General features: G+C 43.3%; 2 protein-coding genes across 7 annotated transcripts in view; one reads left to right on the top strand and one right to left on the bottom strand.

Annotated features, from left to right (window-relative positions):
• Positions 1–14,236, top strand: part of SYNRG (synergin gamma) — an 89,715-nt gene extending 75,479 nt beyond the window's left edge. For 4 of the 5 annotated variants that reach the window (XM_021717051.1, XM_008066957.2, XM_008066961.2 and 1 more), the window contains 3 exons: positions 11,074–11,184; positions 11,528–11,563; positions 12,596–13,220. In XM_021717051.1, the coding sequence (XP_021572726.1) occupies positions 11,074–11,184; positions 11,528–11,563; positions 12,596–12,727 (279 nt within the window). In that variant the 3' untranslated portion in view covers positions 12,728–13,220. Of the gene's footprint in view, positions 1–11,073; positions 11,185–11,527; positions 11,564–12,595 lie in introns of all 5 variants that reach the window. The other variant, XM_008066958.2, reaches the window with a different exon arrangement.
• Positions 14,237–17,245: 3,009 nt separating this feature from the next.
• DUSP14 (dual specificity phosphatase 14) overlaps positions 17,246–18,829 on the bottom strand; it is a 21,742-nt gene continuing 20,158 nt past the window's right edge. For both annotated transcript variants that reach the window (XM_008066955.2, XM_008066956.1), the window contains exon 3: positions 17,246–18,566. In XM_008066955.2, the coding sequence (XP_008065146.1) occupies positions 17,878–18,474 (597 nt within the window). In that variant the 5' untranslated portion in view covers positions 18,475–18,566 and the 3' untranslated portion in view covers positions 17,246–17,877. The remainder of the gene's footprint in view (positions 18,567–18,829) is intronic.

Genomic DNA, 18,829 nt, shown 5'->3' with positions numbered 1-18,829 from the left:
AGGCAATCTGCTCACCTCGGCCTCCCAAAGCGCTGGGATTACAGGCTGAGCCACCGAGCCGGCCAACTCTGGGTTTTTAAATATTATTTTAGTGTTTTCATTTTATCAACTTTAATTAGCATTTATAATGGAAAAATAAATGTTTTTACACGGGTAGAGATATGTGTCATTACCTTTCATTCACTGGCACACACCCTCCCCTGCAAGGGCAACCTTCCCCTTTGTTACCCCTGTCTACTTCTCCTTTCAGTTATACTGGTTGGTATAACTATGCCTAGGACTTTAATTGCATTAAATCTGCATGGCAACGTGACATCTTTACTCTCCTGTCATCCTAAAGCAGTGAAGACTTGAGCCCCAGCTATCAGACATTCTCTATTCTGACAGACACCTGCTTAAGGAGGACTATTAGCACCACACTCGCAAAGGAAGAGTACTGAGAACATGTGAAACTGGGAGAAAGAATTGGGCTTAGTTTACTACTTGTCCTCCATTTCTCTGTTTCCACTCAGAGAGACAGAATTCTTGGGCTCTGAATGAGTCTTCGAGTTCTGTCAATGGTTGGGTTAACTGTTGTGCTGACTGATACAATGGACTTGGGAGAAAAGGCACGCAGTTTGCTACAGTACTCTTAGCTGCTAGAATTCAGTTCATTATCCTCTACATCAGAGAAATGCATTAAACTAAGAATTTACTTTCTAAGTTCCAGCTATTGATGAAGTTGGCCTGCTAGTGACATGTGCCAATGGAACCTTGGCTGTGGGGTAGAGAAGGATGTTACCAGATGTTTATCACAGAGTTCAAGGTCACTGTTGCTTCATCAGCACTGCAGTTAATCAGAGCATCCTACTCAGGCTTACAAATGTCTTACCTCAAAACCAATTTGTTCCATATTTTTATAGCAACAAGATAGCCAAGACCAAGTGTTAGGAACCTAGGGATCAGTATGTGTCTGGGTCCTTCTTGATTCACCCACCCTCTGCATCCTAACATGGAGCAGATTAAGCCTGCGTCTCATCATCATTAGCAGTTTCTGCTGAGTGCTTACCGAGTACTAGACCCCATTCTTAACTCTTCATATAGATTTAATTTATTTAATTGGCTGGGTGTGGTAGTGCACACCTGTAGTTCTGGCTAGGTGGAAGGATCTCTGGGGCCCCACAGGTCTACCCTGGAGTGACCATGAGTGTGCCACGGCACTCCAGCCTGGGTGACAAGAGTGAGACTCAAACTCAAAAAAAAAAAAAATTTAGTTAATACAAAATTCTTGATAGTAGATACTATTATTCTCTCCCTCTTACACATGAAGAGATGCACAGCATTATTGGTGAGTCCTGGGTTCATCCTGAAAGTCAGAGTTTGCTTTTTCAACCACTCTTCTTTGTTGCCTCCTTGAAATGGGCAAGTTAAATGGTTAAAACCGGTCGGGCTCGATGGCTCAACCTGTAATTCTGCGCCTTTGGGAGGCTGAGGAGAGTGGATTGCCTGAGCCCATGGGTTCGAGACCCAGCTGGGCAGGCGAGACCTCATCTCTACAATAAATCAAAAAATTAGCCAGGCATGGTAGCGCGCGCCTGTAATTCCGGCTACTCAGAAGACTGAGGCGGAAGGATCTCCAGAGCCCAGCTGGTCAAGGCTGCCATGGCCAGGAGTGGCCATTGCACTCCAGTCTGGGTGACAGAGTGAGGCTCCAACTCAAAAAAAAAAAAAAATGGGTAAAACCAAGATGTGCAAAAACTTCATCAAGGTCAGTGAGCTAAAACACTAAGAGTCTGTCCTGGTAACAACTGTTTGTTTCTTTTTTAAAAGCTTTTGCTGTATTGTCCAAGCTGGTCTCAAACACCTGGCCCCTCCTGCCTGAACCTTCCAGGTAGCTTGGACCATAGGTGCAACCCATCACACCTGGCTAGCAACTTCTTATAAACTAAGTTTTCTGTACACTGCCCCCCACCCACCATTTATATCCCAGGACTTCCCTCTTTCCATTTAGATTTTAAGGTTCCTTGGGTGGCAATCATTTCTTCATGTATAACCTGAAAACTAGATTTCTATATAAACCCTCAAATCAGTCACCTATGTCTTCCCTTGTGGTGTTGCTGGGAAAGATTACTGTGATTACAAAGCACGTCCTTGCCATGAGCTCTTTGAAGAAAAGATAGCATGAAAGTCCAAGTGCATTAACCAAGCTTGTTATATATTAGTCCTTTTCAATTTAGGGCAAAAGGGAACTGGGGCGATTCCAGGCCTGAGTTGCCGCCATGTGTTTCCTTCTTGTGGTAACTCCTCTCACCAGGTGAGGTGGAAGCCAGTCTCATCTTTGTGCACCTTCCCAAACTCCCAGTACCCCATGGTACTAGAGCTGACCCTCCAGGCTTTTTTACTGGTAAATACACATACAATAAAATGAAAAAATCTTGATTTTACTTTTCGATAAGTTTGTTTAAGTTATGCCATTGGATGAGTTTTGATTAATGCATACTCCCATATAATCCATGCCTCTATCAAGATATAGACTGTTCCATCATTTTAGAACGTTTTCTTGTTTATCTTCTTAGTCATCACCCTTCTCAGAGATAAACCTTGTTCTGAGATTTTACACCAAAGATTAGTTTTGTCCAGACCTTTTTAAAAAAAACCTTGGGATTTTTTAAAAAAGGGCTTGGTGGCTCAGCCTGTAATCCCAGCGGTTTGGGTGGCCGAGGTGAGTGGATTGCCTGAACCCATGGGTTCGGGACCCGCCTGAGCAACTTGGTGAGACCTCATCTCTACAATAAATCAAAAACTAGCCAGGCATGGTAGCGTGTGCCTGTAGTTCCAACTACTTAGAAGGCTGAGGCGGAAGGATCTCCGGAGCCCAGCAGGTGGAGGCTGCAGTGACCAGGAGTGGCCACTGCACTCCAGTCTGGGTGATAGAGTGAGACTCTAACTCACAAAACAAAACAAAACAAAACAAACCTTGGAGCCAGGCTCAGTGGTCACGCCTATAATCCCAGCTATCTGAGAGCCTGAAGTGAGAGGATTACTTGAGGCCAGGAGTTTGAGACCAGCTCAAGTAACATAGTAAGACCCCCATCTCTAAAGATAAAATTAATTAGCCAAACACAGTAACACACTCCTGTAGTCCCAGCTACTCAGGAGGCTGAGGCAGGAGAATCCCTTGACCCCTGAAGTCAAGGAGTTTGAGGCTGCCGTGTACCACTGCACTCCAACCTAGATGACAGAGTGAGATACCTTGTTTCTAAAAATAATAATAATAATAATAATAGGCTGGGCGTGGTGGTGCATACCTGTAGTCCTAGCTACTTGGAAGACTGAGGTGGAAGGTTTGCTTGAGCCCGGGAGTTCAAGACTAGCCTAGGCAACATAGCAAGACCTTTGTCTCTACAAAAAAAAAAGAAAAAATCTGGGCATGGTGGATGCACCTGTAGTTCCCGCTACTTGAAAGGCTGAGGCAGGAAAATTGCTTGAGCCCAGGAGACTGTGGTAAGCTGTGACCATGCCACTACACTCTAGCCTGGGTCTCAGAGTGAGACCCCCAACTCAAAAAAAAATCTAAAAATAAAGACACCTTGGAATTTGATTTTGTTGTTTTGAAGAAAGCCTATTGGGTTTGGTGGCCCATCTAACCTGGGAGTGTTGCCCTGTTCACATATGGTGGCTCTAACTCCTTTATACGAGGTAAATGGAGAGGGACTAGCATTCATGCCCTCCCTGCAGACTCCCATTGTGAACATCCATTTCGAGCATCAGTGTGTAGAAGCTAAAGAGTGATTATATCTGGCATTTTTTTAGACACCATGTAAGGGTATAGAGATTAATTAGTCTGCCAACTTGACAACACAAGAATGCACTGCAAATGGTACGTGAACATCAGAGTATTTATTTCTCTAATTACTCATGTTCTTCCAGTTATTATTACTTTTGTCACCATGTTAGTTGTGACAGAACAACAGTCATTCTTTGCCCAGATATTTTTCTAGATTATACCATGTCATTTCCTCTTGGTAACTGGAAAGTAGATCCTCTGTCTATAAAACTTGACTTGGGCCAGTGTGGTGGCTCACGCCTATAATCCAAGTACTTTGGGAGGCTGAGGTGAGAGGATTGCCTGAGCCCGCGGGTTTGAGATCAGCCTGGGCAACGTGGCGAGACCTCATCTCTATAATAAATTAAAAAAAAAAAATTAGCTGGCCTTGTTGGCACCTGCCTGTAGTTCCAGCCACTTGGAAGGTTGAGGCGGAAGGATTGCCTGAGCCCAGCAGGTCCAGGCTGCTGTGGCCGTAAGTGTGCCACTGCCCTCCAGCCTGGGCGACAGAGTGAGACTCCGATTCAAAAAAAACCCAAAAAAACCCAAAAACTTGGCTGGGCATGGTGGCTCACGCCTATAATCCCAGCACTTTGGGAGGCTGAGGTGAGAGGATTGCCTGAGCCCGCGGGTTCGAGACCAGCCTGGGCAACTTGGCGAGACCTCATCTCTACAGTAAATCAAAAAATTAGCCGGGCATGGTGGCGTGTGCCTGTAGTTCAGCTACTTGGAAGGGTGAGGTGAAAGGATTGCCTGAGCCCAGCAGGTTGAGGCTGTGGTGGCCAGGAGGGTGTCACTGCACTCCAGCCTGGGTGACAGAGTAAGACTCCAACTCAAAAACAAAAAACAAAAAACTTGCCCAATGCGTGAAAAAAATGGCATACATTCTACAGAAGTATAATGTGTGACTTGTCATAAAGAAATCCTTACTCCAGTGGAACTGAGAAGAATAGCTGCATAAATGTCAGTGACATAAACTGACATCTGTGTAGTTAAATTCAGTTGTAACAAAACTATATAAACTCTAAGGGCTCTGGATTAGAAGCTCAAAGCAAGGAAATCATTACTAGAGAGAGGCATGATTGAGGTAGTATAGGAAGGTTTTAATTCTTTACATGATTGCTTCATTTCAGGTAATTGAGTTCCTTAACAGACCATATTGCCACCATAAGGGTCTTTGATTTCAATACTGATACTAATAAGAATTACGGTTTACTTTGCACCAAGATCTGCCAGACATTGTGCTATACACTTTGCATTCATTCTCATTTAATCTTAATGACACCCCAATGAGATCAGTAGTATAATCATCATTTTACTGTTGAAGAAATTACAGGTTTCAGAAAAGGTGAATCTTGACTGAAACTGACAGATCTGGGGTTTAAATCCATATCATCATTTCAAAATCCTTTTTTCTTCCTCCTATGTTATTTCTAGCTTTTAAGGTGCTAAAAAAGACTTGTTTCCTCCCTTGAAGACTCCATGAGATGATCTCTATCAAATATAGCTGCATTGCTTTTCTCTGTAGAAAAGTCCCAGGTTATAGAGTGCTGCATCACAGTAGTGATGCTTGGGCTAAGGAAAGCAGGGTACACAGTCTTAAACTCCAAGTTGCCAGGTACAATGGCTCACACCTATAATCCCAACACTTTGGGAAGTAGAGATGAGAGGATTGTCTGAGCCCAGGGGTTTGAGACCAGCCTCAGCAAATGGAAAGACCTTGTCTCTACAATAGATAAAAAAATATTAGCTGGACATGGTGGCACATGCCTGTGGTTCCACTTACTTGGAACACTAAGGCAGAAGAATTGCCTTAACTCAGCAGGTCGAGGCTGCGGTGACTGTGAGCATGCCACTGCACTCCAGCCTGGGTGACAGAGTGAGACTCTAACTCAAAAAAAAAAAAACAGACTCCAAATTGTGACCTCTTAATATTTATTTATTTATTTTTGGTAGCTTTATTGTGTCTTAATATTTATTTAAGGATGTGTGCATGGTGGCTCATGCCTGTAATCCCAACACTTTGGGAGGCCGAGCTGGGTAGACTGCTTGAGCCCAGGAGTTTGAGACCAGTCTGGACAACTTAGCAAAACCTCATCTCTACAAAAATGTTTAAGAATTAGTAGCATGTACCTGTAGTCCCAGCTGCTTGAGATGTGGAGGTGAAAGAATCACTTGAACCCATGAGGTCAAGGCTGCTGTGAGCCATGATCATTGTGATCATGCCATGGCACTCCAGCCTGAGCGACAGAGTGAGACCCCAACTCAAAAAAAAAAAGAATATACACACACACATACACACACACACACACGTATGCTGGAAGTTTTACAGTCATCTATCCATGGGAGATTGGTTCCGGGACATTCTCCCTCCCAGCAGATATAAAAATCCACAGATGTGCAAGTCTTAGTGACAGGAGATGGCATAGTATTTGCATATAACCTGTGCACATCCTCCCATATACTTTAAATCATCTCTAGATTATAATAACTAACATAGTATAAATGCTATGTAAATAGCTGTTATGCTGTATTTTTTACTTGTATTATTTTTATTGTATTATTATTTTTTATTGGTGTTTTCCCCGGATATTTTCGATGCAAGGTTGGTTGAATCCACAGAAGTGGGACCATGATACAGAGGGATGACCATATTGGCAAAGTTTTAGGCTCCCTTCTCTTGAATACTCTTTATCCATGGACTCAGACTCCCTCTTGTGGTAGAAGCATATCTCCTCTGGCACAGACTGAAAGAGCTGTTTTCTTTCTCAGGAGGTAAAAATCATCTATTTTAGTGAGATATAATGTGCTCTGATGATGAACTACCTAAGTGAACTGTTAGTTAAGACTTTATCTGTGGATGTGAATTCAAGTTCAGTAGGTTTGAAACAAAGAAATAATTCAGTCCTGGAAAACAAAACCAATAAATTTTTACCATATGAAATCTAAGAGAAAAGAAAGAACTGTTAGTCTTCTGACTTCTAGTCCATTGAATATCACATAGGCTGGGCCATTGCTTTACCTAGACTCTGGTGTGGCCATGTGCTGTTTGAGCTATGACTGTCACCATGCTTCCTGACTTTGGCCCCCTCTCCCACCTTGGGAGGTGAATCTTTTCTCTCTCTTTCTAATTTACTTTTAAATAAACTATATTTTCTAATCTAAAAAAAAAAAAAGGTCGGGCTCAGTGGCTCAGTGTAATCCCGCACTTTGGGAGGCTGAGATGAGTGAATTGCCTGACCCCGTGAGTTTGAGACCCGCCCGAGCAACTTGGCGAGACCTCATCTCTGCAGTAATTCAAAAATTAGCTGGTCGTGGTAGCATGCGTCTGTAGTTCCAGCTACTTGGAAGGCTGAGGCAGAAGGATCACCGGAGCCCAGCAGGTTGAAGCTGTGGTGGCCGGAAGCGGCCACTGCACTCCAGTCTGGGCGACAGAGACTCCAACTCAAAAAAAAGAAAAAAAGAAAATCACACAGGCTTTTGATTCTACTGTTATCCTCAGTATAATAGGAATTCTTTTCTACTTCCTTTTAATGAGAAATAATCATTGAATTTCAGAGTATTTCCCGTTTCTGCAACACATCAGGAAAACAGTTTTATTTATTTATTTATTTATTTTGAGTTGGAGTCTCATTCTGTCACCCAGGCTGGAGTGCAGTGGCACACTCACAGCCACCCCAGTGTCAACCCACTGGGCTCCGGCGATCCTTCTGCCTCAGCCTTCCAAGTAGCTGGAACTATAGGCACACGCTACCACGCCAGACTAATTTTTTGATTTATTGTAGAAACGAGGTCTTGCCAAATTGGTGGTGCTGGTCTTGAACCCATGGGTTCAGGCAATCCACTCGCTTTGGCCTCCCAAAGTGCTGGGATTACAGGCTGAGCCACCAAGCCTGGCCAAGAACAGTTTATTTTTAATGATGATAGCTTTTTTGTCATCTTGCCATCCTGCACAATGTTTCAGAGACAGAATCTATATCATGTCTCTGCATGGCTATCCTCAGTTGACAGAAGACAGCTGTGGTAGACAGAATTATGGCACCCTCAAAGCTGCCCATGTCCCTGGAGCCTGTCAGCATGTCACCCTGTATGGTAAAGGAAACTTTGCAAATAGGATTACTGAAGTGAAGGGTTTTTAGTGGAGAGAATTATCCAGAATTATACAGGTGGGCCCAGTGTCGTCCTGTGGATCCTTGTCAGAGGAAGGCGGGAGGGTAGGAGTAAGAAAAAGTGACATGACAAGAGAAGCAGAGAAAAAAGGAGAAAGACTGGCAGATGCTACTCCACTGGCTTTAAAGATGGGACCACAAGCCAAGGACTACAAAGGCAGTCTCTAGAAGTTAGAACAGGCAAGGAAGCAGATTTCCACTAGAACTCCCAGAAGGAATGCAGCTCTGCCAACCCATTTTTATTTGTTTTTATTTTTAATTTAATTCATTTTTTTTTTTTTTAGTCAGAGTCTCCCTCTGTCACCCAGGCTGGAGTGCAGTGGCACCCTCACAGCCACCACAGCCTCTACCTGCTGGGCTCAGGCAATCCTTCTGCCTCAACCTTCCAAGTAGCTGGAACTGCAGGCACATCCCACCACACCTGGCTAATCTTTGGTATTGTAGAGTCAAGGTCTCACCAAGTCGCCCAAGCGGTGTCGAATCCCTGGGCTCAGGCAGTCCTCTCACTTCTACCTCCCAAAGTGCTGGGATTATAGACATGAGCCACTGTGCCTGGCACTTTTTTTTTTTTTTTTAATCAGGATCTCAGTCTGTTGTCTGGAAAATTTGTGATAATGTGTTGTAGCAGCATTAGAAAGGTATTATATAAATACTTTTACACTACTTTTTATATCAGTAAAATTTATAATACACTGGGTGAATGCATAAAGTCAGTTCCCAAGGTGGAGGAAGAGGTGATTTGGCTCACAGGAAGCCAGGGATCCTGCTACACTTCCTACATGCAGAGGTCAGTTCCCACAACAGAGTTATCCAACCTGAAATTGTGATGCACTATTGAGAAACTCTGCTCTTTTAAGGCATATATACTATAAACAAAAAGAAAAAAAAATGATTTAGGTATTTCTAAAACTTCTCCAGATTAGGAATCCAACTTGACATGGCATGGTAGCTCATGCCCATAGTCCCAACACTTTGAGAGGCCAAGGTAGGAGAATCACTTGAGCCCAGGAGTTCTAGACCAACCTGGGCAACAAAATGAAACCCCGTCTCTACAAAAAAATAGAAAAATTAACCGGGCATAGTGGCACACACCTGTAATCCCAGCTACTGGGGAGGCTGAAGTGATTGAGCCCAGGAATTCTAGGCTGTGGTGAGCCATGATTGTGCCATTGCACTCCAGCTTGGGTGATGGCATGAAAAAAAAAAGAATACAACTCTTTTGAATCTTTTTTTATTTTTTGTTGTTATTCAAAGTCTTTTGAAAATTGAAGAATAGCCTACATGCAATGAAGTACACAGCTGGATCAGTTTTGACATCTGCATGCAGCCATGTGACCCACACTCCATCAATCTGTGGAATATTTTCATTGCCCCTTAAAGTTCTCTCTTGCTCCCTCCCAGTCAGCCTCCTGATCTGATTCCAAAGGCAGCCACTGATCTTATTTCCATCACTGTAGATTTGCCTGTTCTAGTACTTTTTGTAAATGAAGTTATATAGTATGTATTCTTCTGTCTGGTTTATTTCTTAGCATGTTTTTAAAAATTAATCTATGCTGTTGTGTGTATCAGTTTTTTTATTGCTGAGTAATAGTTCAGTGTGTTAATATACCATGGTTTGCTTATTCATTTTTTGTAGACATTTGTGCTATTTCCGGTTTGGGCTAATATGAATAAAGCTGCTATGAACATTTTTTTACAGGACTTTTTGTTGATGTGTGTTTTTATTTCTCTTGGATAAATCTCTAGGAGTGAAATGGCAACCTCGTGTAATAGATAAATAGTCAACTCATAAGAAATGACAGGGCGAGTGGCTTACACCTGTAATGCCACTACTTTGGGAGGCCGAGGCAGGAGGATCACTTGAGGCCAGGAGTTTGTGACCAGCCTGGGTAACAAAGTGAGACCCTGTCTCTACAAAAACAAGAAAAAGAAAAATTAGTTGAGCACGGTGGTGCATTCCTGTAACCCCAGCTACTTGGGAGGCTGAGGCAAGAGAATCACTTGAGCCCAGGAGTTCGAAGTCGCAATGAGCTGTGATTGTGCCACTGCACTCAGCCTGGGTGACAGAGTGAAACCGTGTCTCAAGAAAGGAAAGAAAAGGGCAGCTTTCCACAACTCAGACCTGTGCTTTTCATCACTGTACTAATCTCCATATTTCATAGATTCTTTTGTGAAGAATGAATGAGATAATGCATGTAAAGAGCTTTGCATCGTGCTTGGCACAAATAAAGGCTTAACTTCTTAGTTGTCATATTTCTTGTCCCTAGCTGGAGACTTTCAGTCTCTCATTCTCAAGCACTCGGCCTGGATATCCAGCCACCTGCTTGTATGTAGCATCTGATCTTCACTGTCCCACAGGCAGCTCCATCTCAGTTTGAACCAAACTGAACTCTTTTCCCAGCCTTCACCCCCAGTCCTGGCCTGTCTCTCCTGTGCCTTCCTATGGTGAATCCTCTCAGATGCCCACATCTCCCCCCATATCCAACCGATCATCAAGGCCTGGTCTTTTTCCCATCTTGGTTGCTCCTTCATGCGTCTGTTTCTCTTCACTCCACTGTTGTTACTTTGTCTGGCGTCAGAGTCTGTCTCCAAGATTGCAACAGCAGCCTTCCAGCTGAGGCCCATTCCTTGAGGAGTGCCACCCCAGTTCATTGTCTGTACTGCACAGTCCTATCAGCACTCAGCCACGATGATTCTGTTCTAGGAAGCAAACTCAGACTTCAGGCTCCTTCCCCTTGGGTTGGGCTAAGTGCCCCTCTCTCATGCCCTGGGTGCTCAGTACTTAACACTAAGTACTCACGGCACTCATGGCACTGTACTGCCTGATACCCACCTGGCTCCCACCAGGTGGGCACCTGGCTCCCACCTGAGACTTTCTCAAGAGGACAAGGGACGTGTTTTATTTGTGCTGGCCTCTCTGGCACCGAGAACACAGCAGGTACTCAGTCCATCTTGGGGACATTAAATAATTGTATCAGTGGTATCAGAGAGTTTACTTAATTTGCTGCTGGTCCTACTGAGGATAAGGGCTCAAGCTGTGAAAGCAAATAGCATTTGGAACTGCTGGGTTCTTACCCATCTGTCTTGTCATCCTCACAGCCAGATGAAAATTCACTGGATTTCTCCTCCTGTATGCTACGGCCTGGGATCAAAAATGCTCAGGAACTTGCCTGTGGAGTATGCCTCTTAAACGTGGACTCCAGGAGCCGGGTAAGTCCCATAGCTTCCCCCTGCAGATGGCAGAGGGCTTCCCTGACGTGATTCGGGTTCAACCTTATCTAGCTCACTTCACCGCAAAGTTTGTGACCAGAGGCAGGGATTTTTATCAGGTCCTGAAGGCTGACCAGAGAAGCAGATCCGTTTTTTCAAGAAGGCAGGGGTGAGGGAAGGGGTGCGGTTCTTCCCTAAGAACCTGCTGTCTGCATCTGGCCTGCAGCACCCTGTGCAAAGTGGGGTGGTGAAGAGAGAAGGGTAAAGCTGTGAGGGTTGATTTGGAGGCAGGAGGCCCTGTACTGGGAATGTTGTTGACCTTCTGGTTTCAACGTTATTTCAGAAAGAAGAGAAGCCTGCAGAAGAACATCCTAAAAAAGTATGAACCAGTAACACGTTCTCCTAGCGTCTCCATTTTAATTTTGAGTGTGGATGGCAAATGGGATGATTCCGTTGCCGTCCTGAACTGTTCTAATCATGAATCCTCTACTGAGTTATTTTGTTCCCATCATGTTTTAGTCAGCTAATGTGTCTGTGGCTGCACTTCTGTCTTGTTTGCATGTGTGTGTCTCATAATCGGCTTCTGGTGTTGCACTTCTTTTTCTCTGTGATGAACGGGGTAACAGAATGAGCAGCTTCTCGAAGACTAGATGTTGTAGTGACACACAGAATGAGATCAAAGAGCTTCCGGATTTAGCTGCTCACAGACAAAAAACAAATTGGGGTTTTGAGTTTTGTTGATCTGTATTGCTTTTGAAAATTAACCCCAGGAGTGGTTGCCGTTGGGACTTTTCCCTAGCTGACCGTAGCTTACCTATAAACACTTCTCATCTGGAAAAATTTTTATGAGTTTAATGTCCACTTATTTAGGTTTTTTAAAAAAATAAACTCTCTACCTATTCGGATATCTAATTATGTAGAGTCAGTTATTAGCTCCCAATGGCATAGACCCCAAGAGTTGTTATCTATTGTTTTCTGACTCTTATGATTGTGTGCCATGATAGAGGAGTGTATTCAGCCACACCAGAGGGTTCCGTGTTGCAGTCAGAACGCCGGTGTCGGGGGGAGGCTCCCTTCAGCACAGTGGGAGGGTAACAATTAGCCTGGAGCCCCTTGGCCACTTTCGCTCCCCAGAACATGATCCCCTCCTTTCCATAACCTGTGTCTGCCTTTTCTATGAAAGATTTGGCCTTCTTTTGTGCAACTGGGTTCAGTGGTAACACTTTTTATACCTTCCATTAGCAGTGAGAGGCTTTCTTACTTGGATCCCCATGGCTTCCGCTCAGCTTTTGTGTGTGTGCCACTTGGCCTCGGCCTCCGTGACCCGAAGACGTTTGTGTGCTGGTTGCTGAAAAGCTCTTAGATGCAGAAAAAGCCTAACCTGCCCCACATCTCTGTTTATTTCCGACAGGCATTCAACTCTGAAACAGACAGTTTCAAGCTGGCATATGGAGGGCACCAGTATCATGCCAGCTGTGCCAACTTCTGGATCAACTGTGTCGAGCCCAAGCCTCCTGGCCTCGTACTGCCTGATCTGCTCTGAAAAGCTCCTCTGTGAAGCACCAGCTGGTTGTTTTTTTTTCCTGTCACACCCCATGGGGTGACAGGGACCACTAAATGGAATGCAGGCACTGCATAGTTCGCCTCCATGAATCTTATGAGGAATTCCCCAAGAGGTGGGGGGAAATGCATGGAGGTTCCCGGTTTCTCCTCCAGACAGCCTTTGGGATGTGAAGAAATTGCCCTACCCAGACTGCATGTAGCACCAGAAGTTTGCTCACTTATCTCTAGTTTTTTTTAAGATCTTTTAAAATATGGATCACAGTTTTCTTGATCTAAGGAATAATTTGCTGCTGCAATATTGAAGCTGTGAAGAATTGACATTTGAAGAAAATAAATTATTCTGGGACTGGAATTGGCAAGATTGTTTAAGCCAGTGCTTATTTATACTGAATACTTATTGTCCTGTGAAGTAGAATGAATTTATCCACCTTAGTTTGTTAATATCTGAAATGAATAAAAAGGAGAACTTGTGATTAAAGTGATAGGCTGTCTTTCTGTGGAGAAGATTTTGCTCGTCTCCACTGGACAGTGGCAGGCAGGGGAGGCAGATTTTACCAACTTTGCCATCACAACTGAACCAGTTCTCTACTCCTTTCCTTCATTTCTGTCATCTCCCAAACACTCCTGGGCCCAGTGCAGTGAAGAACGCTGGTTTTCACAGAGGCCCAGATCCTGTGTATCAGGATGAATAGCCTCCTCCCAGGAGCCTGCACTGAAAACCTGTTCACCTCACACAAAGACCATGAGCATGGTATTTTTTTCAGGCAGAATTTGCAAAAGCAGTGGAATGAAATCTCTCTGCAGTGGCCTCTCTCCAAATTTCCAAAGATGACTGCATAGGGACCAACACTGCCTGACTTTACAGTATCTAGAAGAATGACCTGAAAATTAATTCAGGGTGAAAATGTGGAGTTCCCGGCCGAGTGTGGAAAACACTGAGCTGTATATTTATGGCAGAGACACATGATGACTTAGACGCAGTGGAAGGAAATTGTTCAGAAACAGCATTGAGTTTTAGAAGGAAAAGGTTCATGCTTTCTGGTGCAGGGAATCTTTGCCATTTAAACTGAATGCATAAAATTAGGGGGGGAAAGCCAAGTGGCTAAAGGCTGTGTTATTTCTAGCAAGAACATACTGATCTAGGACACACATTTCTCTGAATGTGCTTTATGAAGAGATTTTGAATCTTGTATCCTTCACTTTGTATGACTTGGGCTCTCTGACCTAGACTTCACTTTTCTTTTTAAACTGAAAAAGTTGGTTTTATCTATGTAATTGCTGCTTTTACATAATAGCAGCAACTACTTCTTTTCCCCTCTCAGCCCAAATTTTGTTGTGTTCCATCTTACAGCTTTTACGGTTTTCTCCAAGAAAGGTGTAGAACATTTTCATTAGACAGCTGTTGATGAGGCTTGTTTTGCTTTTGCTAAATATCAGAATGCAGAGAAGCTGTGATGTGGTAAATCTGGTGTCTTGTTTGCTCCAGGCATGACCGTCTCTAGCTATTAATGACTGGGACAGTGTCTCTGAATTGTCACCTTTAAAGCCTTTGCTCTCCACAGACCTAGTGGGGGGGGGGGGGGGTGTTAGTAACAACACAGGTGGGCCAGATTTGGGCAGGCTTTTCCAGAGGCCTCTGTGCTCTCCTCCTGGGCGGCACTAGTGTTGCCATATGGAGCCAGAGTCCAAGCAGGCTTCTAATCTGTCTCATACATTTCACAGTAGAACCGTGATCATAGACTCTCTCTTTGTAATAAGAATGTTTCCCAGTTTGAGAGAGTTTATGTTGCCAAAAACATCCTTTGGAATCATTGTATAAACTATTATTCTGTCCCAGTGGTCTGTATCCATGACAATTTAAAAAGTAAGCTCACCTGTTAACTAGATTGGTTTCCATTCCTAGATAAATTCTAAAATGCCTCAGATAAAATTCCTCAGTATACCCACGGCTTTCCTTACCAAGTGTGATAGGTTTTATCCCTCCTTGGGAGATGCAAGAGGAAAATTCAGCAGACATCAACAAGAAGTCTTCGCTATGAAAAGTATTCACTACCTGTAATCTCTCTTTAGTACGTGAAATGTTTAATTAGATCCCACCAATAAGGATTTAGGGAGTGTGGAACACCACTGTGCTGCTTGTCTTTATACACATTTATTAAAATGACTCAATATTGCATTCAGTGTCACCTCAGCGCTTCATGTTAGCCCAGAGCCCAGTGTCCTTGGAAACTGTAACCAAGGTTACGTATTTCCATACTGTGCACTGTGGCAGGCGGCTTCACCCCACTGCTTGAGTGGCAATTAATAAGCACTTTTATTTCTTGGTACTGTTTTGCTTTAAAAAATTTTAAGTCTTAGTAATTTTTTTTTTGGACATGCTTGAGATAGAAGAGATACAGAGTATATTAGGATTATTTTCCATGCTTTTTCCTGTGACTACTAGTTAACATTCCATAGGTGTTGTGTATTTTTAATAACGTGACTAATTTGTGTACATACACCTATTTTGGGGAGATTGACTCTCATTTGTCTAAAGATGTCTTCTACTTGCCTAGTTAATTGGTGTGTTCTTAAGCTTTAAGAAGCTTAAAGGCTGCATGTTACAGATATTTGAAATACTTGCTCCATGCTGGGGACCACTACAGAAATTCCCTTTAACACCTTCTAGGTCAAACCCTTCCTTTGTGAACAGTTAATAACTGGTATTTTCAAAAACATTTGCCATTCAGAAGGGAGCATTATTGCCTAGCTATAGACCACTCCAGCAAATGTCAGCATGCAGGACAAGATGTGTTTAGCCTGTGTTTTTTTATGTTTAGGTTACTCAGTGTTTCTTTGGAAAAGTTTGCACTAAATAAAAATAATTGAAGAGCCCTCTCCTTGCAAGGTCAAGGCCAAGAAATAAAACTTAAGTAAAACAGCTCCTGGGTGAAGAGTGCCACTTTATAAAAATACTTTTCTAACAAAATATCATCACAAAAATTCTACTTAATCCTATTACCTATATGTTGTTGCAAACATAGTATAAGTGGTTTTGAAAAAGTATTCCAGTGTGACATTTCGTTGTTTTGCCGCCATGGCTCTATTAACCAGTGAGTGCTGCCCATAGTGAAATGTGGCATCTTCTGTGTGATACTTTAAAAAATGGTGTGGCTTTTTTCCTTTGCTGACACTTTATTAATAAACAATTGCCCTAATTGACACGTTCAGATATTATAAAGCTTTACCTCTGAAATACTTTCCGGGTCTATTCTGAAATAACCACTTGTTAAACTTCAATAACAGAAAAACATAAGTGCAGAGCGTAATGCTGCTAAACTCTCTTGGTCTCTTTCTTGTTGGGCTGAGATTTCATATACACGCAAGTCACCAGGATGAAAAGGGGATTGAACAGTGAGATTAGAAGGTGTTGGGCTTTCCAAGTGCTAAGACTGCTCTTAGTTACACCCAGTAGTGCTATTTGCCAGAATTTCTACAGGAAATTTTAATTATTGAGAACATCTGTCACCAGGTGATTATTTTGGGGCTCTTATTCAGAGACTACCAGATTTAAGCTTGACCTCATACTGAACTGCCATAGCCTTCCTGGGTTGTTTTATTGCTTTATGATCCCGTGCTCATGTACCATTTGTTGGGTCCTCTGATTTCCAACAGAAACTATTGACAATAGTTCATTTTAATTTTTTTCATTTTCCTAGACAGCAATATGCATGTTAAGAGTGGGCAAGTGGTACAAAACAAGGTAGAACTTAGATGGAAAACTGTTGCCACAAACCAGATAAATGCTGGAAGATGTAATTTGACATATTTATGGCTTCTTGCCAAAACAGACCCCAAAAATCTAGAAGTTCTTTCACCAATAAGCATGCTGCAAACTACCTGACAAATGAAGTAAAATAGAGCACTGCTGGGACAGTGATTCTCATATGGACAGACTCCCAGGTGGCTTTCCTATCTAAAAGGAAAGGAGGGGGCAACCTGGAAAACCCCCAGTGGCTGCCCAGGAGTGGAATAGAGAGGGGCTCATTAAGCTTCTAACATGTCCCTGATGAGTTGTGCCGTCACATTTATTAGGAGCAGTGAACCGGGTGACATTTCCAAAATTTAACAAAGGAAGCCATTGTTATTTGCTTATCACTTACATTGAGGTTTGGTTTAGGGCATTCTGTATGTGCTAACAGTCAAGCAGAAACACACCTTTTGTTAGAAACCAGTGTCTTTGATGGAGGACACACTGCTTTGGTGCACTCCACTTACCAAGGGAAAACTAAAAACAGCACCTTTTACCAGCTTGTACACTCTTTGCTGTTCCACTGTTCCAGCCCTGTGAGCAATACTTCTGCCCATCTGCAAGGATGTGAAGCATTGACATGATTCCATTGGGATGTCTATTTTAAGTAGTGTTCGTAATTGTCACAAGAACCGTATTTTAGCACAATTATCGGAGAGCATCTTTCTTCCATCACACACACCCTGAAATTATTAGTGAAAATTCTAATATGTTAAGCAGATATGTTTATTAAAAATAATGCTAATATAATCCTGGGCACATTGATTCCAAGAGGGTTTTTGCAGCAGATTTCATTATAATTACTTAACAGCTAAATAACAAAGGTTTAAGTATTTTAACTTACAGAGTTACTAAATAATAGAGAAGAAAGGAAAAAGTAGGACTGACCCAGTAGAGACTGAAGCTGGTATCAATCTTCCCTAAACAGCTGTTTGGTCGGCACCTCGGGCAAAGCTTGTCTCTAAAGGGTAATCAGGGCCCAAAGTGGTTTTTGCACTGAGCTCCTCCTGAACCTATCACAGTGCCAAAGGCATGAGATTCAGAAGAGAGCAGAACTAAACAGTTTATTAAACTGTTCAAATTGTTAAAAATGATTAAAAGCCAGTTAAAGATTTTCATAAACACTATTTCAAAACGTTTTAAAAATGTTACTAGCAATGTATGCATTCCCCTTATTTCCCTCCCCCATCCCTATCTCTTAAAATAAATTTGAACACCCAGTGTAAAAAACACGAGGGAGAATCGGAAGTCAGCTGTTTGAGAAGAAGGTGAAGGGAGCAGACGGTGTGTAGCAGATGCTGGTCCTGCTCGAGGGGCAGCTGATGCAGGCTGCGGTGGCTTTAAATCCCCCAGTAAGGCATCAGGTGTCGGGACTCTTTCTCGTAGACATCTGGAACTATGCCATAAGGTGTCTGTACCATTTTAACTGTCGACTTCCCAAAGAGCTGGCGCTCGTAGTCTATCAGCTGCCTCCAGAAGCCCACGTTGGGCCTGATGACAGGCCTTCGGGCTTTCACCCAGTTGTACGCCTCCAGCAGGCACACATTGTGGAATTTCATCAGGTAAGCGATGCAGAGGGTGGCCGAGCGGCTCACCCCTGCAGCACAGTGCACCAAGGTGGCCCCATGCTTCCTGCTCACACTGTGGATCTTATCAGCCACGGTGTCAAAGTACAATCCAATAGGGGCATGCGGCATGTCAGCCAGAGGCACTTTAACATATTCAAATTGGGGCCAGTTGAAATTGGGGATCTCAATGGTAGCATTAACAATGCAGGTGATGCCACGAGCCTGGAGGAGGTGCCGATTGGAGGCCACACTGCCTCTGCCCAGGAAGAGAGAGGAAGTGATCTGAGCAATGCCTCCTAGATCTCCCTCGGAAATCATCCGAGGGGCCATGAGAGTTCTTGGTAGCGTGCTGTGACCTCTGGAGCTCATGAAGACGCCAGCAATCACACTTGCATCGTTGGGGGCAATACCAGAATGTTTTGTTTTCCTCCACCAAGGAATCCAAAATTACACACTCCTTCCTGCAAAATACAGGTATTTGTCAGTATTGATTCTGATTCATCACAGCCTTCTGTAGTGTTTGCGGAATGGGAAGGTGAAAAGGTTTTTAGGAGGAGTTCTCTTCTGTAACACTGTACATTCTTTCAAGGATGTAGCCAAACCATTTCCTACCAGTTTACAGTTAGGAAAAACATCCTAAGATGCTAACATGTAAATTCAATGTAAGACTCAGCTCTCTGGTGGCTGTCAAAAAAAAAAAAGAGCCGGGCTCGGTGGCCCAGCC

This window comes from Carlito syrichta, unplaced genomic scaffold (assembly GCF_000164805.1).
Source record: "Carlito syrichta isolate Samal-C Ts95f unplaced genomic scaffold, Tarsius_syrichta-2.0.1 Scaffold309200, whole genome shotgun sequence".
Lineage (NCBI taxonomy): Eukaryota > Metazoa > Chordata > Mammalia > Primates > Tarsiidae > Carlito > Carlito syrichta.
This window is presented reverse-complemented; position numbering and strand designations above follow the sequence as displayed.